At 35.5% G+C, this 23,630-nt stretch overlaps 1 protein-coding gene across 1 annotated transcript in view; it reads left to right on the forward strand.

Annotated features, from left to right (window-relative positions):
• LOC106000544 (NADPH oxidase 4-like) overlaps nt 1-23,630 on the forward strand; it is a 136,614-nt gene that overhangs the window by 51,863 nt on the left and 61,121 nt on the right. Inside the window, exons 3-6 of the mRNA XM_013035821.1 lie at nt 6,062-6,172; nt 8,020-8,104; nt 14,087-14,184; nt 17,515-17,542. Coding sequence (XP_012891275.1) covers nt 6,062-6,172; nt 8,020-8,104; nt 14,087-14,184; nt 17,515-17,542 — 322 coding nt within the window. The remainder of the gene's footprint in view (nt 1-6,061; nt 6,173-8,019; nt 8,105-14,086; nt 14,185-17,514; nt 17,543-23,630) is intronic.

The following is a 23,630-nucleotide window of genomic DNA, read 5'->3' on the forward strand; positions in this document are numbered from 1 at the left end:
CCAGGGCCCCATGCATGCAAGGCAAGCGCTCTACCACTGAGCCACCTTCCCAGCCCCAAAGTTGCTAATTTTTTAATAAGTGATAGATTTTCAGTTTTTTTTATTATATCTAAGTTTATTACTCAGGTAACAATGTAAACCATCCTACAGCTAAATTTTGAAATGTTAATGATTCTAGTTTTAGTTTAAAATGATATGGTTAGATGTCTGCCAAAAGAGTTGTTTGAATTCAAAGTTTGCACTTTCGATAATTTACTGCAAAATAAAAAACAAAAATAAAAAACACTGGAATGTCTTTGAGTATGGAGCCTGAAATTTCTGATATTTTGAGAAAAGTTGATTAATTTCAGTGTGCCTCTTTTTCTTTTAAAATACTGCCGCCATAACAAATATAATATTTAGAACTGACACAAATTTATTATAGTTGTGTAGGTTAAGAGTCTACTGTGAAACTCACAGTGTTGACATTAAGCTGTTCATTGCTGGGGCTTTGGAAGAATCTGCTTCTGATGTTACTTGTGTTATGGATAGAATATAGTCTCTTGCTATTTTAGAGATGTTCATCATTCTTGCTAAGTAACTGGTCAGGGCCACTGTTAACTCCAGAGGCTTCTGATTACTACTGAAAGCAGGACTCCTGCATAAGAAGAATCAGCAAATCTTGTACATGGAGTCTCTCTCCCATCTTTTTCTGTACAATCTCTACTCCCTCCTGAGAGAGTAAGTTCTCTGTTTTTAAATATTCATGTGATTAGATTACACCTACCTGGTAATTTAGGACAATATCTGTTCAACAATCTTAATCACATTCATGAAGCTCTTTTTGAAATAATGCAAAAATTTATAAATTCCAAAGATTAAAATGGACATTAGCGTGCGTGTATATGAACCTTTTTTACTATTATACTCATTTCTTTGATGTTTCAAAATAATCACATTATTAGTATATTAATTTGGTAAAGATTCAATCTAATTAAAGCATCATTAGTAGATAGAAAATCAATCTCTTCAGGAGATAGAAATGACAGAATAGACAGAATAGATGAGAAACTGGGAGAAAACAAGTGAAGAGGTAACACTGTTCATAAAGAAATGTACTCATTACCTGTCCTATGTAACTATAACCCCTCTGTACATTATCTTTACAAGAAAAGTACATAAAATAAAACCTTAAAATTAAAAAAAGAATAGATGAGAATGTGATAGTATGTCCTTTCTTTTTTAAAAACATTTTTTTATTGTAGTCAGGTATTGTTAAATCAGGTATTGAGTACATTTCTTTTTGAACAGTGTTATCTTCTTATATATCTTTCTATATTTCTTATTCTCTATCATTTGTTTCCTTCCTTCTTTTCATTGTTGAGAAAGAATGCAGGTAAACAAAGGATTGAGGAGTATAAAACAATGCAGTGAATTACTGGAAGATTCTTTTTCTTTTGGAAATACAAAATTAAAAAAAATACCTCTCTCCTTTTTTCCTTTCCTTTTATTTATCTTTCTCTATGTAAAAAATAAAGAATAAAACAAAGTTGAATAAATATAACATTTAATAGCAGAAATCCTCCTGTGGACATTTTCAAGTAGCTTTCTTTATTCAGGTTTTTCTAAAGATGTTATTATTTTATCTTCACAAATGATTAAAGCACAGATCAGAAAGTACAAATAATTTCCCCAAGGCACAAAAGAGGTAATAGTATTTGAATTTTGGCCAATTTGGTTTTAATGCCTATGACTTATAAATATTCTCTACAAAGACTCCTTCATTTGCCTTTCTCTAATTTTACAACCTTAGTATTGAATTTAAATATTTTGTTTTAGATTAAATCTTTTTTTATGTTATCTTATTTTTTTGTGTGGACCCTGGGGCTTGAACTCAGGGTCTGAGCACTATCTTTGAGCTCTTTTTGCTTAAGGCTAACACTCTTCCACTTGAGCCACAACTCTACTTCCAGCTCTTTAGTGGTTAATTAGAGATAAGGATTTCATGGACTTTCCTGTCTTTTAACCATGATTCTCAGATCCCAGTCTCCTGAGTAGCTAGGATTACAGATGTGAGCCACCAGTACCTGGCATAGACTAAATCTCAATATTAAAAAAATCTGTTAATACAAACATTTGTGTGTTTATGTACATCAAATGTATTTATCTAAATTTATTTAGAGATTTTTATTTATTTAATTTATTTTTTATTGTGAAAATACTGTACAGAGGGGTTACAATTACATGGGCAAGATAATGAGTACATTTCTTTTTCTTTTTTTTTTTTGGGTCCGGTAGTGGGGCCTGAACTCTGGGCCTGGGCGCTGTCCCTCAGCTCTTCAGCTCAAGGCGAGCGCTCTACCACTTGAGCCACAGCACCACTTCTGGCTTTGGTGTTGAGGAATCGAACCCAGGGCCTCAGGCATGCAAGGCAAGCGCTCTACCACTGAGCCACCTTCCCAGCCCCAATGAGTACATTTCTTATCTCCTTCTTCTCCTTTGTTTCCCCTTCCCATCCCTTCCCATCCTCCCCCCCCCCCCCCCAGCCAATCCTCCCCTCTACCCCGCCCCCTACCAAAGTTGTAAAGTTCATTTTTCCACATAATGACTTGTACATCTCATTGTTGCAATGGGTCCACCTGTATCCCTATTTAAACGATTTGTTTTTCCCCTTTCATTCATTCACTTAGTCACTCAAGATTTATCAGTTGACTATTTTGATAGATAGATTAGCATTCATATTCTACAAGTAATAATAGAGCTAGGAATTTTCTTGATTCACAGTTTTTGTAAAAAGTACATTTCCTTTTGTCCACATATTTAATATAGCAATGGGAATTTTCATTTTTCATAATGCTTTTCTACAATAATATAAGCTGACATTTGAGAAGCTGGGTTTCAAAAACGAATAGAAGAGAATGAGCCAATTCCATAGTGGCAGATTGTGTTGTTGAGAGGCAGACAGGAGAGATTGACATACCTTTTGGAAATTGTCTAGGGATTGGTCTTATGGGAAGCAAAACAATGCAGAGAGCTCAGAGAATTCAGACGCTTATTCAGATACAGACATGCTTATGAATGTACAACTGAAAAATAAGTATTCTGGCTAGAGATACAGAGGTAGCTCATAACCAAAGAATGAAATGAAGAAATCAGGCTTGATGAGAGATGAAACTCAAGACCTTAGCTTCTTTATTGCACTCTACCAGCAACTAAGTCACAATGCTTGAAACCCATGGGAGTTTTGGGAGCAGGCTTTCCCCACTTCTGTTACTTTATTATTTTTCTTCCTGTATCCTTTATTGCTAAAGTTCTGTTGTAGTTTTAGCCTGAGATGAAAAAGATCAGTGCAGGGTACAAAGTCCATTTCTTGCTACTTGTTTAACTTGGGCAATATGTTCCCCTTCTCCATTCTAACATCACTCAGATGTCAGTGAAATTAATTAAATAGCTTTTAAAATTAAATAGCAAGGTTTGGAAATGTTTTCATTTTTGTATTGGTACTGGGGCTTGAACTCTAGGTTCAACTTGTGCACCAGGTAAACTTGGCTTTTGATTAATGCTCACTCTACAACCTGAGCCACATCTCTAGTGCTGGCTTTTGGCTAGTTAATTGGAAATGTAAGTCTTGGGTTTCTCTCTGTGAGCTGGCTTTGAACTGAGACCCACAGGTAGCCTCCTGTATAACTAGGATTATAGGTGTTAGCCGCCATGTGTGTCTTGAAAATATTTTCTGTGACTCATTAAGACATTTGGTTCATTGTTTTTTTTTTTTTCTATTAAGGTAATAGCAAGCATTTGTTTTGTTTTACTCTGACAGCCTTCTGAAGATGAAGTCTGTGCTATCACTTTTTAAATTTATGCCTTCTTAGATTAATTACTTTTATATTTTGATGTAATAATTAACCAAAATTAAACTAAGATGGTGAATTTGGAAAAACACAATTATGTTTATTTATTCAAATTTAATGGTTGTCATTTTCCATAACTTTCGAAGAATTATGGAGGAGCCAGTTTAAGATTCAACCCAGCTTTGCATATTAGAATAATCTGGGGAACTTTCAGACACATTTATTGTCAGATGCCACCCCATGCTAGGAAACAGATTTCTGGTTACAAACCCAATTATTTTTACTTTAAAATAGTTCTTAATTTCTGAAGTGCCAATAATGACATCTACTAAATCTGTTTCACAGAGTTTATCTGAAGATTACATTAAAAAGCTTCACCAGGTTTTTTAATCACTGTATTTAATATATTAATAATGAAAATAATTTGTAAAGAGCTCTTAAATCATTTTACAACTATGGCAGTCTTTTTTGATTAGCTTTCTTGGTATACAGAAATCTTAAATTTGATGCAGTCTTATTCATCCATTCTTGCCCTTAGTTGCTGAGCTATTGGAATTTTATTCAGAAAATAAAAATATAAAGATATTTTCTTTTAGTGGTTTTTACAGTTTCAGGTCTGACATTGACATCTCTGATCCACTTGAAGTTCATAATTTTTTTTATGTTGAATCACTTCTTAATTCCTCCAGGACACACTATTACCAGTTTGTAAGAGGAATTGTAATATTAACTACTACCTGAAACTGCACGGAAACAATATATTTATAAGTATCATGTGGACAAACTGAACTGTGTGTGTTTTGGGGTTCCATTTCATAATGTTCTTCATTTATTTTCATATAAAGATGATGTTTTAGGGGCTGGGAAGGTGGCTCAGTGGTAGATTGCTTGCCTTGCATGCATGAAGCCCTGGGTTCGATTCCTCAGCACAACATAAGCAGAAAAAGCTGGAAGTGGTACTCTGGCTCGAGTGGTAAAGTGCTAGCCTTGAGCTGAAGAGCTGAGGGACACCGCCTAGGCCCAGAATTCAGGCTCCACGACCGGCAAAAATAAATAAATAAACAAATAAATAAATACTGTTTTAAATTAACTGTGATCAAATGAGAAATGGAACTATAAACAAACAGTTGAAAGTTGGATATGTCCTGATCTCCAAACAATCTTAAACACATGAATAGCTTTTCTTCCAAACTGTCTTATTTAAACTTGGTGATTTGCATCAGCATGGATCCATTTAGAGGTCATATGCAAGATAAACAAAGAAATATGATGATATTATATTTAGAATGTAAAGAAGTCAAATTTGCAGAAGCAGCTAGTGGAATTATGGTGGGTCAGGAATGTGGAGAGATTGCTTGAAGGGTTCACTGTTGCAGGTAGGCAATAGAAACAGTTTCTGATAAGCTATTTAACCACATGGTGATGGCAGTTTATAATAATGCATTACATGCTTCAAAATAAAGAAAAGGATGGTATATACTTCAGATGATACATACATATATTAACGTATCTTGGTCATTCTCAATTGTCTGCCTAAAACCCATCAAATTGTACCCCATAAATATGTGCGACATTTATTTTTTAAATTAATAAATGAAAACATGCAATAGAACAATTGTAAAGAGTGTCAAAAGACATTCTAAAGAACAAAAAGAAAAATAATGAGAGAATTTATGGCAGTAGGATGTCTCCTATTTTTAGGTCAGAGTAAATCTCAAGAAAGAAGGGCTGTAGATGAAATCTAGGAGCTGAGTGGAGTTACCAAGGTGATATGTTTGGAAGTGAGATGTAGTACAGGAGTGGGTTTGTGTGGGAATGGAGAGAACTTGAGAGAGAGAATACAAATGAGAAAAGTGTCATTTACAGCTCTTGGAGACTCACTAGTGAAAAGATTCCAATATGTCCTGATTGCAGAGGTACAGAAAACACAATTCTGAGACCAGTACCTGTTCAGGCCAGAAGAAGGAAAGAGGGAGAAATTGTCCCTCAGCTGAAAGGATGTGCTCAAGTGCTTATGGTAGCAGCAGAAATGAGAGAAGAACTTAGTTTTATGGCCATTCAGAGCAGAAAGAAACTAGTTTTTCTAAGAGGACTCTTGGTTTCAGGACTCTTGAGGGAGTTGGTAATTGCCATGGTGTTTAAAGAGGAGCAGGATAAAACGTAGAGCATACATGTCAGGGCTGTTGTGATTTGTTCTTGATTATATCTTGACCCTTGCCTTGTTTGTTCAGCTAGGATTGTGTCTAAGCAGAGCCTCTGCATCTGTTCTCAACTTCAACTGCAGCCTTATTCTTCTACCCATGTGCCGGACACTCCTGGCTTTTCTGCGAGGTTCAAGTAAGGTAAGTCACGGCTCTCAGTGTAACAATCAAGTGCAACAGTCATCTGTTCATCCTGCTTACTTTTCCTGGTCTGATTTTGTTTAGAGAACTTTAGTGGTGATAGAAAGAAACATAATAAGGTAATCAGTGGGCTATCACCTAGATAAAAGTGGATGATAGCAGAAATGACATTCACAGTATGTTCAGGAACTGTGCTCAACCCTTTGCATACATGACTGTGACACCTTATAATGATTCTGTAATCAGGTATTAATAGTCCATTTTATATACAAGAAATATGAGGCATAGAGAATGTTAAATGACTAGACTGACATCATAAATCTACTGGATGGCATAGCTAGTCAGTCCAAATTCTGAACTCTTTCCAGTATTCCATGCTCACCGGCATCCTATGTTTTCAGTTTCTTACATTCAGGTAAGCAAGTTAGTTTTGCCTTTGAGCAGTGAATAGAAAGACTGCTAGCATTGGCAACTCATCTCTACTTAACTTGCATACCATTTACAGCAGCAGAATAGGCTTGAAAACGATGACTTGATAAAATAGCTATTGTCCTGTGTGATAAATATTTAGAAATGTTAAATAAAGGAGGAGATAACAAAATACTTTAGCAGTCATTATATTAAAACTCAAATGAAATTGGTTTTTGTCTTTGATTATTTTGTGTAGTCCTGTGAGCTTGCAAACAAACATATGTGTGTACATCCATTTATTCTTCACTATGGTAGTAAGGTGATATTGGATTAATAATGATTTTTTAAAAAAATCATATTAGCATGAACTTACTTTGAAGTTCTATGAAGTTCATATATAAAAGTTTATTGTAGCCAAACTTGTCAACTCTTTTATGTACTTATTTTTGGAAACTATTTTAATGCAGTAATTTGTGGAAATAGCTTTCTGTAGGTAGCCTACCATTGTTAAATGCTAAGTTTTGGTCCCTGTGGCTGGCCATTGGCTTGGCATGAAGCAAAAGGAGATAAGTGGCAGAAAGTGAAAAGTTCCCGCCGTGGTCTCTCAGTATTTAATAAGTCTTAAAGAATTGTTGCTCAGTGTGAAATACAGATATTCAAAGATGCTTGACATTTATATTTCTACAACATCAAGCAGGCCTTTAAAACCATGGGTGATATTGCACCATTTAAAAATAAGTTTACTTTTACTACAAAAAGAAAGCATATATACTGTGATATTCAAACCTTCCAGAAATATGCAAAATTACCAGAAAACATTTTTCTTAATCTTACTCTGCCAGAACAACTACTGATAACAGTTTGGGATAAATGTCTGCAGATATTAATATGCAATACATTAAGTTCGAGCAGAAGAGAACCACAGTGACATCTCTTATGCATTTTTCTTAACGATGTATCTTGAAAATTATTTCTAATCAATCATATAACCTTTTTATATTCCTTTGAATGTTTTGAGCCTTCTGTTGACCAGATATTCTATAGTTCATTTCAGTAATTGTGTGTGTGTGTGTGTGTGTGCATATGTGTGTGTGTATGTGTGTGTGTGTGACTTAAACTGGGATCCTGGGTACTGTTCTGAGGTTCCCCACCCCAAGGGCTAGCACTCTACCATTTAAGCCACAGCTCCTCTTCTGGCTTTTTTGGGATAAGTTGCAAGTCAGAGTCTCATGGATTTTCCTGTCAGCCTGGCTTCAAGCCTTGATCCTCAGCTTCCTGAGTAGCTAGGGTGACAAGAGAACTCACCACACTAAAATTTAATTAGTAAGTCTTTACTCTGTTTCCAAAATCTTGATATTCTAGACAGAACTACTTAAAATGTAGTACAAATATCTTATTAGTTTCATTGTTTTACATACTAAACAACTTTTATTTAGATCCCAAGCAGAATGACCAGAAGAATGCTGGATAAGAGCAGGACTTTTCACATCACCTGTGGGGTTACCATCTGTATTTTTTCAGGTGAGAAAGTCAAAGATCATAAATACGCCAGTAAAATAACCTGCTTTCCTAATTGTAAATGAATAGTTTGATTCTTTTATATTATCAGCTGTCATGAAGTTGATTTGTTCTTACTACATGGGTCACTTTAGTCTTTTATGAGTTTGAATAGGATTGTCATATGACTTTTAAAATTACCATGTCCAAAATTTAGCCTCCTAGCTGATAAGAACTATTTCCTAAATATAAATTATTGTATTTTTAGATATTTAAAGAAATAGACAACAAGTTTTTAAGCTTTGCAAGTAATCACATAGGGCGAACTTAGTTACTTGAAGTTTTCATATACGAAATGTGATGTCACCTGAAATGATATATGGTAAAATACTTCATTTTCTTCTTTTCCTGTTCTTGGTTTTACTTAGTTTTTTTTATAAACTCAAGGTTGAGTGCTCTATCACTTGAGCCCCAATTTCATTTCTGTTTTTGTTTTTGTTGTTTTTCCTAGTTAATTGGAGCTAAGAATGTGGAGAGATTCTCTGTCAGGGCTGGCTTTGCCTTGAGATTCTCTCATCCCAACCTTCTGAGTAGCTAGGGATACAGGAATAAACTACTAGCACTCAGCTCTTATATTAATATCATTTTGACTGGATATTTATATATGATAATATCTACTGAGGAATGTTTTGATACAGCTCTTAATAAGGTCAGAAGCTATGTACATATGACCAGATAAGATGATGGTAAGTGAAATGAACTCCAAGAAAGGGACACATGTGGTTTTTTCTTTCTTGCTGTTGTTTTTAACGTATTTAGAATGTACCATGTGATTTTTTTTTATTTCTTTTGTATGTTCTTCCCTTATGGTATAACCCCTGTTTTCACTGAATTTGATTCCAGTGCCCTGCATCCTGTATATACATATTTCTAATTTGGGGGGAGGAGAAGGGATATAACCATATGTGAAACAAGGATACAGGATGACCGATTGTAACAATGAGATGTATAAGACACTATGTTGAAAATGAACTTTACAACTTTGGATGGGGGGAGGGAGGAGTTGGTGATGTGAGGAGAAAAGGGATGGTAGGGGAAAAACAAAGGAGGAGGTAACAATGCTTGATAGGAAATGGACTCATTACCTTGCTCATGTAACTGTAACCCCTCTGTACGGTATCTTTACAATAAAAAGTATATATATTTTTAAAAAAGCATTGAATGAGACAATCCATGCAAGGAACTTGGCAGAACTTACCTCCCAGCTGCCTTAAATTCTTTTCATGTGAAAGATTATAATGACAGTGGATATATACTATCTTATATAACTGTTATTTGAGACTTACTTTTGGTTAGGTTAATTCACAATAAATTTTTTTTAATTTTTTAATCTTTTGTTTGTACAATATTTTGTTTTTGAGATAGAGTTTTGCTACTTTTCTTGGGTGGCTTTGAGCTGGAGGTGTATTTTGCTATTTTGCTCCCTATTTGCTAGATTATAGGTATATATTACCATGTTTAGCCATACAATGTGTATTCAAAATATAGACCTATCTTTCACATGGTAAGATTTCTTTTAGATTTCAGAATTGGTAAAACTGTAAGATACAGGGCATTTTGTTTAACTATTTTTTGTTTGTTTATTTGACTGTGGTATAATTGAATTATATTACATCTTTTACTTGGAACACTATACTTGTTTATTAGTTGATCCACTTCCAACTTTGTTTACTTTTACTTTTTGTTAAATAATTAAAAATATTTTTTAGAGTGTAGCTCTACAGCAAATAGAATTCTTCTATACTACATGTACTTGTTTCCTTATTCCCCCTCCACATGTAAATTTGTTTTCATTAGTGAAATTATGCTATTTCTTTTTCTTTTTCTTTTTGTCAGTCCTGGGGCTTGAACTCAGGTCCTGGGTGCTACTCCTGAGCTTATTTTTTGATCAAGGCTAGCTTTCCCCACTTGAGCCACACATCACTTTTGGCTTTTTCTGTGTAGTTTATTGGAGATAAGAGTCTCACGGACTTTCTTGCCTGGGTTGGCTTTGAACCATGATCATCAGATCTCAGTCTCCTGTGTGGCTAGTATTACAGATGTGAATCACCAGTGCTTGGCTTATGGTGTCCTATTATTATTACTCAATATTTACCTATAGGGTCACTCCTGGTGACATGCATTGCATAGGTTTTGAAAATGTCTGATATATATCTGCCAATGTTGTATCTGACAGCACATTTTTACTGTCCTAAGTATCTATATGTTTTGTCTATGCATTCTTCTTTCTTTTTTTAAGTTTCTGTTTTTTATTATAATTTTATTGTCAAGGTGATGTACAGAGGGGTTATAGTTACATAAGTAAGGTAGTGAGTACATTTCTTGTTGAACTTGTTACCCTTTCCCACATTTTTCTCCTTCTTTCCTACCTCATCACCCCCCAAGTTGTACAGATCATTTCCAACATAGTGTCTTGTGAGTGTTGTATTGGTTCCCCACTTTGTCCTTTATCTCACCATTTTTTGTTCCTCTTCTCTTCCCTAATTCAGATACACATATATACAATGCCAAGGGGACCAAAATCAAAAGCAGTGACAACAAGGCATAAACCATGGCGCGTGTGGAGGGGGGAGACATAAAAGAAAAAAGAAATCATGTAGTACATTAAAAACAAAAATAACAAAGAAAAGTCTCTTGTGTCCATGTCTTGGAGTTCATTTTGCATAGCATCCTCTTATATGGTCATATGTCCATAGCTATCAAACTATTCTGCTCATCTGCTAAGATTTTCCTAGACGTATATTAATTATTACAAATAAGGCAAACCATGGGACCTGTGTTTTTGTTCTGGTAGCCAATGATGTTTGTTGTCTCCCCAGCTTTGCTTTGTCCAGGATGCCATGCAGTTGGAATCATATGTATGTCACCTTTACAGATTGACTGCATTCACTTCATAGTATAGATTTATGTTCCCTTCCCTGCATGCTGTTTTAGCACTGACTAATATTCTACAGCATGGCTGCACCATGATTTACTTATCCATTGACCTAGTGAAGACCAGCTTGTTGGCTCCCACATTTTGGCAATTAAGGACAAAGTCCCTGTGCATATTGGCGTATGAGTTTATTCATGGATTTAGGCTTTTAGCTCCTTTGAGTAAACATGCAATCAAGAAATTTATGGATTCCATGGTAAGATTTTATTCAATTTTCTAAAAAGCCACAAAGCTGTCTTCCAAAGTCATAGCATCATTTTGCATTCTCACCATCAGTGATCTTTTCTGTGTCCCTGTAAGTCTTTGATAGCTTGTGAAGAGCATTGTGTGTTTACATAACACCTTTGCTGAGCTATCTTTCATTAACTTTTTAAATTGGATTGTAATCTTGTTGAGTTTTATGCATGTGTTCATGATAAGAATCCTTTGTAATATTTGTCCTTTGCAAAAATCTTATCCCAGTCTGTCTTGCCATTTCATTCTCAGTATATTTTACAGAGCAGAAAAATTTATTTTCAGTGAAGTTCAGCTTCTTTCTTTCTTTTTTGAATCATTCCTTTATACCGGATTTAAAAAGCCATTAGTACTTTATTAAATTAATGCAATTTGCAACAGAGATTGATGACATTTCATCACAGAACTAGAGAAAACCATCTTAAACATTGTATGGAAACACAACACTCCAAATAGCCAAAACAATCTTGAGCAGAATAAGAACAAAGCTGAAGACCTCAAAATATACAACAAAGCTGTAGTAATCCAAACAGCATAGCAGTACCATAAAACAGACCACACAGACCAATGGAACAAAATGAACTGCTCAGAAAGAAATAGCTTCATTTATTTATAACTACCAAACAGTCACTGGTGAATTAAGAGCCTCTTCAATAAATGGTACCAAGAATACTGTATCCTCTTCTGCCCCTGCCTGCAGGGTTGCTCAACAAGGGCTCAAAGAGGAACTGACCTGAATGAGAGACAAACCAGACACGAGGAAGGAGACCAAGACAGGGTTCTGATCAAGGTCTCAAACTTTATTTTTTACACAGCAGTATATATAGCACGCTGAGCAGGGTAATTAGCATCAGCAGATCAATAGGGTTGCTAGGCACCAAAACTGCAAACTATATCTTGCAAAAGGTCATAGGTGGGGAATCTTCAGAAGGCGTCAAGCAATGTTGTCAAACAGGACATCGGTAAGTTGTAAGGCGTAACAGCTCTTATGGAAAGTGGTGGGGCAAAGCAATGTTGTCAAACAGGGTATCAATAGGCTCCAAGGCTTAACAGCTCTTATCAAAGGTAGTAGTGTGTTTTCTTAGCAAACAGCACTTGGTTGAAGGTAGTAGCTGTATTTTCTAGCAAACAGCACTTGGTTCCTGGCACTCTTCATGTGCAGAAAATGGAAACTATCTCTTACTCTAAATAAGTATTAAACCAAAAAGAGATAAAAAATATCAATAAAATATTTGAAATTACTCGAGGACACATAGTGGAAATCTATCAAGGCATTAGTTTATATTCAACATTGTGGGGTGACTGTATTTCACAATAGTCTAGCATATATTTTATGAATTATGAGAAGAGAAGAGCCTTGAGTCCTTACAGTAATGCTGAAATGGAGATATTAATTACTTGGGTTTGATCAGTACTTGTTATATTGAATTACTGTGCCCCATAAGCACATACAATTAACACTTTACAGATAAAGTTGGCAAAGCCAGAAGGTTTGAAGGGCTGATCATGTATCTTATTTGTACCTTCCTTGCCCCCATCCTCCTTAAGAGAATTTTCTTCTTCCTTAACTATGTCAAAATGAGTTTGTCTTAAAGTTTCTCATAATTTCATTACACTTCATCTTTTGTATGAGTTCTATATTGACTGACCACTGCTGTGCCACTGCAGATAAGTTTCTAATCAAGAAAACAGATAAGTTTTGTTTCAATAGGTGGTTCCTAAAATTTTTCTATTGGCTTAAGCTTTTATCTATGGATTGGAAAAGGTATTCAGTGGTTAAAAACCTTTTAATAGGCCTATATTTTATTTGTGTGACAGTGAAGTTTATAATATATATGTATGTGTGTATATATATATGTATATATATATAAAAGATTGGAATATAAGGGAGAGATGAAAGATGTGGAACATCAGGAGCCACTTAGTAAAAAATAAATAAATGCCTATTAGATACTGTTAGGTTTTTAAAAAGAGGTAGCCCAGTAAGAACAGCACCAGCACGCACGTGGTATTCAGGTAAGGGGTAGGTTTATTCAGTAGACCTGCTGGGACCAGGCAAGGTTGGCACTCCACACGGCTGGGAAAGGCCTAGGAAAGAGAGAGAGCTGGGAAAGAGAGGAAAGAGAGAGGAAAGAGCTAGAGCAGAGAGAGAGCAGAGAGAGATAGATAGAGCTAGAAAAGAACAGCAAGAGAGCAGAGAGAGCTAGAAAAGAACAGAGAGAGCAGAGAGCTAGAAACGAACAGAGAGGGAGCTAGAATAGAACACAGAGAGAGCAAAGAGCTAGAATAGAACACAGAGAGCAGAGAGCTAGAAATGAACAGAGAGAGCACCAGGGCCTGGGCTAGGCCTTATCTAGGGTAAGGGTGGAGAAAGGTGTGGCCACATCAAATTCAGATGTAACCTCAGCTGATGCAGACGTGACCTCTTCCAGGTGTCCCAGTTGCCTAGGTAACGCAGGTACTGGGTGGAGACTTTGCTGCGAGGAGGGTGGAGTCAGCTAGCCATTACAGATACTATAATGTATGTGTGTATGATGGGGGTATAATTACCTTTCTCTTGTTTCCCTTAACCTGACTTAATAATTCATTAAAGTCTTTGAAAGTCTGATTGATGGTTGTTATTCAGGTGATGTATTTGTTTGTATTATAAGCACTTTGAGTTTAATATTTCATTGCTTATATTGTTGTCAAAACTTTTGACCTTTATTGACCTTTACTTGCTCCTTGGCATTGGGCGTATAAAACCTCCCTGATGTGTGCGTGGTGTGGTTCCATAGGTGTACATGTGGCTGCCCACCTGATAAATGCCCTCAACTTCTCAGTGAACTACAGTGAAGATTTCCTTGAGCTGAATGCAGCAAGATATCGACATGAGGTGGGTGGTCTCTGTCTCTCCATTTTTCCTTCACTATTGACTAGATGACTAATGAGGCTTTGTGATTTTTTTTTCTCTTCACAGCAAGTTTATACCTTGATGCTTCTTAAGAGTGCTTTTTGAAATGCAGTTGTCAAGTTGAGTTCTATTCCCTTTCAATAGAAAGTATAGGTAATTACTATTTCAGTCTTTCCTGCTGAAAATGGCAGTTTGCAGTATCTACCATTTATATGCTGCCATATTCAGAGGCTTGTCATTCACATCTGACTCTCACCAGCTTCTGTCTAATTCCAGTCATTCAGTGGAGGGTATCAACAGTTCCATTGCAGGTTAAAAGTACCTTAATAAGTCACATACTGGGCTGAGGGGGAAGGGCAGAGAAGTAGGTTATTGTTTGTGGATCTTCAACAATTATTTATTAGATTTAAAATATTAGTGAGTTTCATGATTTTGTTTTTGTTGTTATTCTTTTTAATGTTTTTTTATTGTAAAAATACTTCACAGAGGGGTTACAGTTACATGAGCAAGGTAATGAGTACATTTCCTATCAAGCATTGTTACCTTCTCCTTTGTTTTTCCCCTACCATCCCTGCCCTCCCACCTCCACAAACAACTACACTCCCTCCTCCTCACCTAAGTTGTAAAGTTCGTTTTTTAACATAGTGTTTTGTGCATCTCATTGTTACAATGGGTCAACCTGTATCCCTATTTAAGCATTTTGTTTTTTCCTTCCCCTCCCCAAATTCAAGAAGTGTATATATAAGATGCAGGGCACTGGAATCAAATACAGTGAAAACAGGGGTTATACCATTGGAGCGGAGCATAAAAGCAACAAAAAAAATCACATAGTATATTATAAATACGTTAGAAACAATAGTAAGATATATAAAAGATATTTGTGTCTCTATCTTGGGGTTCATTTTTGCTTAATATCATCTTATATTGTCATATGTACATAGCTTTTGGGTTTTTCTGCTGTTCCTACACATGTACTAGTTATGCAAATAAGGGAAGCTATGGGATGTATGTTTCTTTGGGCCTGGCTTACTTCACTTAATATAATTTTTTCCAAGTCTTTCCATTTCCTAATAAATGGGGCAATGTCATTCTTTCTGATGGAGGCATCAAGTTTCTTAATTTAGGAGGAGAATGCAGTCAAAAATTCAATATGTGTCTTACAAAATTACAAAAAATGAGGGAAAGGGTAGATTAGTAGGAATGAGTGAAAATGTTGAGTTCTGTATGTCATCATGCACACAAATCTGTCAGATCTTTTTCAATGAATGCACCATCTTTTATTTTGTGCACCATCCTTAGTCACAGGTGTTTTGTTGATTCCAGGATTGGCATTAACCACATCCCAGTAAACTCATTTCTTTTTTCATATCTGCCATGCAGATACATAGGCAAAAAACTTTAACTCAAAGTGCAGATTTTAAGCTTTAGCAATAGTACAAAACAATTTTAATAAATGGAAAACAAAGTAGATAGTTCTCAAAAGGCCTTCCCAGTATACATACTTCTACTTGCATTGTATCAGAGTAGTTACTTCTCAGACTTGTTTCTGTTTGTTTTTTTGTTTGTTTTGCAAATCTAATGGATGAAAGTGGCCACTCACTGTTTAAAACTGGATGTCTCCTTTCCTTTGTTATTTTACCCTTTCTTTCATGTGGCCCTTTGTTCTTTCTCCTCTTTTAATAAATATGTATTTACTATCTAGCAGGTATAGGGCTGTGTGCTTGATGTAGTTGAAATACATGTACAAACTTCACATGTATATAGAAAACATATACACTCATGCAATATACCACACATCTCCTACATACATGCATATTCATACATACAGCCTCATATACATACCAAACACACTCCATACATAGTCTTATACAAATGTATCACACACACTGCACAAAGCCACACATTCCTGCACACATACCTCATATGCATATACTAATATACCACACACATACTACACATACACATACTACACATGCATACCGCACATACTCATATAAAATCAACACATATATTATTATAGGCAAACTTCCTTCCCTATTCTTTAGTGTCCTTGCTTTGACTCTACCTTGCCTGGAATAACCATTCTCCAGCTGTGGCTGCAGTGTAGTCCTGGGTCCTGGGGCTCAGTTTAAATCTATCTCATCTTTTCACTCATCTCTCACTCTTATGTTCCATCTTCTTCCCTGACAGTAGTCATATTTATATCTTCTGGTTACCATGTTTATTTGTTCATAGCTCTTGTGTGAGCACTTGTTCAGCCCAATTCATGTTTTTATGAGATGGAAACACATTGGTTTTCTCAGGGGTGGAGTGTAGTCAGTGGTGGCACATTGTCTAGCACATGCCAAGCTCTGCATTCAGTCCCAGCACTGAAAAAAAAAAGATAAAACTAAAATGATCATATTGGCTTTCTCTTGATCACCTCTTATCCACATTTCAAAATGGTAAATCATTTGACCTATGTTAGGTGAAAAGCTGTTTCTAGATGTGTAGTCCTTAGTCAAGGCATCTGAATTATACTATATGCTTCCCTACTTGCTTTGTGTACTCTAACCCTCAGATAAAATGGATGCATGAAGAGAGAGATTCAATAGTCCTAAATAGTAAGTACCATAAGGGTGAAAATGAAATCCATAGATCTATTGAGGACTGACCCACATTTTCCAGAAAATAGAAAAAGTTGACTAGAGTACATAACAGCAAGACAGATGTTGCTTAAAGGCAATATTGCATTAGCAATATTACTGTTTTTAATTTCCAAATACCAGAAACTTATGTGAGTTATTTTTGTTAGCATCTGAAACAAAATAAATTCTCCATTAACGGTCTTTGTTCTAAGTTTACAGTGTACAGTCCTCAACACACTTCATTGTCAGTGTCTTCTTAGATGCAGTTTGGCAATTGCAGTAGGTAGGCATATGTTAATGAAGTTAAGACTGATTTGGTGGTACCTACAGTTCAATGTCTTGGAGGCTGAGGTCGAAGGATCATCTGAGCCCATTAATTCAATACCAGCTGAGGCAACATAGTAAAACCTAACATGATAGCTTAAGCTATTGAGTCAAAATGGTTGAACAGTCAGCTTAAGTCCATTGCTTAACTAACATTAACACTAGGTTTTCATGCCCTGCCTTTTTCTTTGTATTGACTTTTTATTTGTAAACATGTTATGAAATGTGAGTCTCATGTAAACTGGAAGAACACATTTTGAGATGCTCAAATACACAGGTCTAATACCTGGCTACTTACCAATAGAATTTTATTTCATCAATGTTTTATTTTTCAATCAAATATTTTTTCCCTTTTTCCCAGGATCCTAGAAAACTTCTCTTCACAACTGGTAAGTTGCTATTCAGTACCTTTCTTTATCTTTGGGGAATATCTTTGACAATAAGCACTGACAAACCGTGGCAGTCAGATAAAAGTGAGCATGTACATGTGAATTTACGTATCAGAACAAATATTAACAGTTCAAACATAAGGTTGCAGTAATCACGGAGGGATATGGCAAGGAGTTAATGCTTGAATGAATGAAGAAGAAGTAAGCAAACCTGCTTTCCAGGTGCTGGAAAGATCCACCAAGCCCCATGGGTACTAATGTAACTAATAATGCATTATTTCAGTAAGATTAAATACTGTTTTATAGCACACATGTGCCAGGCCCTGGTGGCTTATTCCTGTAATCCTAGCTATTTGGAAGGCTGAGATTTGAAGATCGTGTTTGAAGCCAGCCCTGGCAGGAAATCCTGTGAGACTATTAGCTCCAATTAACCATCAAGTGGTAGAGTGACAGCCTTGAGGAAAAATTATGAGAGACCCCATGCATTGAATTAAGTTGCTTTATAACAAAACAACAACAAAAGACCTGTAAGAAAGAAGAGAAATAGTCATTGCAACCAGTTGTTTCTGAAGTATGCCTCCTTTTCATTTGCAATTTATTTTTCCTTTTCAATCACATTGTCCACAAATCTCAGTTTAAATTGTTTAGTTTTTCAAACCACATTTATACATCTCAAAAATGTCCTGGATATTGGACAACTCTTATTATTTTTCCTCATTCTGACATGTTTTGATAAGGATAAAAGGCACTGTGAGGTCTTGGAACACGTATTTCAGGGAGAGGGAGGATTTGGGAGCTCATGACTGGCTGTGAGAGCCTCATTAGGTTCAGATCTGTGTTATGGGATAGGTCTCATTACCCTGCCAAATACAGTGTTTTCTTTTGGAACCAATCTAATGATGAACAGTAACAAAAGTTATATGTATAATTACCCCTGCATGTCACAGTTATATATTCAGGTGTATAAATTACATTTTTTTTCTGCCAATGGATTTGTGACATTTGTCACTTACAAAGTATTTCACATTTTTTTTCTCAAGGACCACAAATTAGTTTTGCTTATGTTTTTCTTGTCAAAATATGTTTCTATGCATCAAAAATTGGATGACAAGCAAGAGGGGAAAAGCAAAAAAAAACACCCTTAAACCCTATGTAAGAAAAAGTGTACATTTGATTATTTATTTATTTTAGTGCTTTCTAGAGCTTGAACTCAGGGCCTAAGGAGAATGCTCTACCACTTGAGCCACAGCTTCCCTTCTGGGTTTTGGTTGTTAATTGGAGATAAGAGTTTGTTGATTTTACTGCCTGGGCTGGATTTGAACTTAGATCCTTAGATCTGCCTCCTCAGTAGGCATGAGCCACTGGCACACAGCTGATATGAATTAATTTAAGAGACATAAACAGAACTTTATATTCCACTTATATATATATATATATATATATATATATATAGTTAAATCAAAGCATTGAGATATTTGTAAATACTTCAGGAAGTAGGGTTTCTAAAGCTATTTTTAAACTATGACTAGGATATTACATTAATTGATATAATAATTCTGTATAAGTAGTATATCCCTTCATTTTTCATATACTCCATCATTTTACATTGGTTCCAGAGGTTGTCAGGAGTAGTACTATAGAAGAGAAGATACTTAAAAATGCAAATTTCCTGGCCTCATCTTAGAAAGTCCCTGGAAGACACATGACCATACATTCTACCCATCACCACTGAACATCTCATCATATTTTCTTGCTACCACTTGCCTTTTGCCTGACATATACAACCTTTTTTTACTTGTTCAATGGCTGCTAATCTTAAGATTTCTACAGCTAATTTGTGACTTTACTGTGGTTTGGATTTCTTTACCAATATGTACTGTCTTTTCTACAGAAAAAGAGTTCTAGGGTTTGGATAGATGCTTTTAAGGAACACAGGACCAAGATAAATTATTTTTGTGACTTCTGCCAATATGGATAGTTTAAGTCACCTCACATGAGCAAGTGGCCACTGTTTTGTTAGCCCAGTCTTACATAATCTCATGAAAAAAATACTGTATTGGCCAGCTAGATCTGTGAACTTCTGAGTTAGTCACCTACACTAAAACCCAAACATGGCTTCCTGAGGAGGAGTCAGGTGCTCCAGAGTCATCTGGTTGACCCCACTTAGTAGTAGGATGTGAAAGAGCGCAGAAGAATTTATGGATGGCAGGAGAATGAGAGATGCAATTTTCTACAAATAGATTTTTGTATTGTTACTACTTTTGATGATAGACATGGATATTAGACTTTGGGTAATTAGAGTTTTGGAATATATTTCACTTTTGCATTATTACTACTGACTGAAATTCTACATCCATGTTTGAGTGTTCTTAGGCATAGTTCCTAGGAAAAATTAGGTTCAGGTGAAGCAATACATATGCATATTTGGGGTTGTCCTGGTGGTAAAGGATATTTTTATTAAGGTTTCTCAGATTTTAGTGTGCTTATTGTGTAGTCTTCTCTCTTTGGGTTTATTTTTTTTCACTGTAATTTAAAAGTAGAAAACTAACATTGTTTTCTAAAAAATAAAGTTTATAGTAGAACAAGTGACATAAAGTTTGTAGTTATACTTGCTGCATAGGAACTGGCAAAAGTGTATTTAAATTATCATTAATAAATTGAAATAAGTTTAATATGTTGGATTAACTAAACATTCATTTAAATACTTATATATTATATGTCTAAATTGGATATTGCCTTATGGTGACAATAAAATATTCAATATCTTACTTCAATTAGAAAATCTTGCATAAGCCAATACAATTAGATTTCCAATGGTGTTAGAAGAAGTGAGATTAAAAAGAGTAAGTAGAAAGATAAAGAGTAAATAGAAGATTGCTTGTTTGTGACCACAATAGGAATTTTGTAAATGAAACTTAGGTCCATCTTTTCCTCCTCTTCCTCCTGTCCTCCTTCTCCTCTACCTTCTCTTCCTCTTTCTCCTCCTATACTTTCTCTTCTTTCTTTTCTTCCTTTTCCTTTTTCTTCTACAAGTTTTGAGGATAGAACTCAGGCCTAGGAATTGTCCATGAGCTTTTTCTTTCTTCTTTTCTGCTCAAGGTTCTCACACTACTACTTCTTGAGCTACAGCTTCACTTCCAGCTTTCCTGCCCAGGCTGGCTTTGAACCACAATCTTCAGATCTCAACCTCCAGAGTAGCTATTATTACAGTTGTGAGCTACTGTAATTCTTCATTTTAAAGACTACTGTTCAATGAATTTAATATACATAGATTAAAAACTAAAACTAAACATAAAAACTTCTATTTTTGTAAGAATCAAGTATATAATTGGCTTCATAACTTCTTCAAGGGTTCATCTGGAAAGTAACTCAGTCCAGTGCAATCACATTAGCCCAGTAATTTTTTAGCTTATTTCTCTTGACAGTTAGAATGTGTAGCTATAAATGTCTAATATATTGGGATGTAGCTAGTGATATAGTTAAAGATGACTTCTAAGTCTGGATTTGGGTGTGCCCTCCAATATACCAAAAGAGCAGCACTTAAATCATTTAGTATTCAACTCTTCCTGTGTCTCTGGTGGATGAATATTTAATGATCTACTGTGTATACCAACACACAGCAATCTGAGCAATTAGAAGCACTTTGTAGCTCTATTATTTGATATATAAATCTCTCCAGAATCCCAGGATATAGGGGGATCTCTCTCTGCTGTGTGCTTCTTGTGACTGGAGTTTGGAGTTTCATTAAAGTAGTCTACTTTTCCTTTTTTATATTTTTAAACCATTCTAACTTTAATAAGCTTTCTTTTTCATTGTTATTTACAAGTTTTTTCTTTTTTGCTGATCTGTAATCTACTATGTTTACAGGTTACAATCTCTATTCTTCTTTGGGGTTGTTGAGGATTGCCTAGGGCAAGCTAGGCATGTGCTGTATTTCTGAAATACATCTCTAGCTTGGATTCTAATCTTTTAATCATTTCAGGAAATAAAAAGAAAAATAATGAATTATTTAGATAAAGTGTGCTAATTAGACTTGCTACATAACAAGTGGAAAAAAATATTAAAAGAATTAAAAAAGTATTAAAAATAATTTCAAAGTTTCATAGTTTGGATTATCACAATATTCATTTAAATACTAATATATACATTGTGTCATGACTTTAAAATGTACAACATGTAATTCTGATTATAATGAATGTTAAAAATTGTTGTGATTGCCAAGTGCCAGTGGCTCATGCCTGTGATCTAGCTACTCAGGAGGCTGAGATCTGAAGATTGTGGTTCAAAGCCACTCTGGGCAGGAAAGTCAGTAAGACTATCTCCAATTAGTCACCTAAAAGTTGGAAGTGAATTTGTGGCTCAAGTGGTAGAGTGTATAGTGCATGTGTATGTATGTGTTTATATGTATACGTGTGTTTGTGTGTGTCTGTGTGTGTGCTGATTCTGAGCCTTGAGCAAAAACCCCTCAAAGTCAGTGTTCAGGTCCTGATTTCAAGCCTCAGAATCAGCACACACACAGACACACACATACACACATGCATCTACACACATGCATGCACACACATCTATACACAGATTGTTGTAATCATTTCTCTTAGTTTACAAGAGATTAAGAAACATTAGAGTTTTGCCTAGGAACAGTAATAATACCATAAACTCAAAATCTATAGACCATTGGGAGATCTGGATCTATTTCATATTAAAATGGCTGAAGTTAACCATTCTATACCGCTATGATTTTCAATATAAGTGCCATGTTCTGCTCTAAAATAAATTCATTGGTACAATACATTTGAAGAAATAAGTTTAGATGGAGGTTTTGATATTAGCATTCCTAAATGACTCTAATACACTGCCATGTCTTAGTACTCTTCAGTGGATGATTATGATTTTTGTTTTGTTTTGTTTTAGTTCTATGGTTTTTTGAGCTCAGGGCACTGTGCTTATGAGGCAAGTGCTTTACCACTTTATGTCACATTCAGGGTCCTTTGCTCTTGCCCAGGTCAATCTTGGACCATGTTCCTCCTACTGTTATATTTCATTTTTGTTGTTGTTGTTGGTCATTGGACTTGAACTCTGGGCCTGGGTGCTGTCCTTCAGCTCTTCAGCTCAAAACAAGTGCTCTATCACTTGAAACACAGTGCCATTTCCACTTTTCTGATGGTTAATTGGAGATAAGTGTCTCATGGACATTCTTTCCTGGGCTAGCTTTGAACCATGATCCTCAGATCCAGCCTCTTGAGTAGCTAGGACTGCAGGTGTGAGCCACCAGTGCCAGGCTGTATTTCTTATAATGGATTACAACTGTACGCTACCAGATCCAGCCTGTTTTTGAGGTAGGGGCTTGCTAACATTTACAACGACAATACTCCCATCTCTATCTTGTATGTAGTTGGGCTTTTAGTCATGAACCACCATATGATGCTGGCATTTGTGAGTAATGTATATATAAATTCCAATTAGTGTTCAACAATACACTTTGGTACCCATTTTTTTCATATGTCCTTCTAATGAGGTGATTTACAGACATTCCCATTCTAATCTTAACTACATGTTCTTTTTTTCCAGTCATGGGGTTTGAACTCAGGTCCTGGGAACTGTCCATGAGCTTCTTTTGCTCAAGGCTAGCACTCTAGCACTCTTCCAACTTGAGCCACAGCACCATGTATGGCTTTTTCTGTATATGTGATACTGAGGCTTATGCATGCTGGACAAGCACTCTACCACCAAGCCGCATTCCCAGCCCCAACTATGAGTTCTTAACTACGTGTTCTTAACTACATAGAAAACTACAAGGAAACAACTTTATATAATATTAGTACAGATCCAATAAAAACATTGCAGAGACTTTTCCAACTACAAATTTCATGTAGTGTAGCCATTTTAGAGTCTAACAAATAGTTAATCATTTGGTTGAGTAAGGGTCTATTTTTTTAGTTACTTAAAATCAGGGAGAACAACCTTCTTTCATTCCTCTTCTAATTTATCAATTTACAGTTGAGGTTTACTACATTACACATACATGTGAAGAATAGAATTTGATTGGCTTTAATATACATACATACACACATATTACAAATCATGTCAA

The sequence above is a fragment of the Dipodomys ordii genome, unplaced genomic scaffold (genome assembly GCF_000151885.1).
Source record: "Dipodomys ordii isolate 6190 unplaced genomic scaffold, Dord_2.0 Scaffold222, whole genome shotgun sequence".
NCBI lineage: Eukaryota > Metazoa > Chordata > Mammalia > Rodentia > Heteromyidae > Dipodomys > Dipodomys ordii.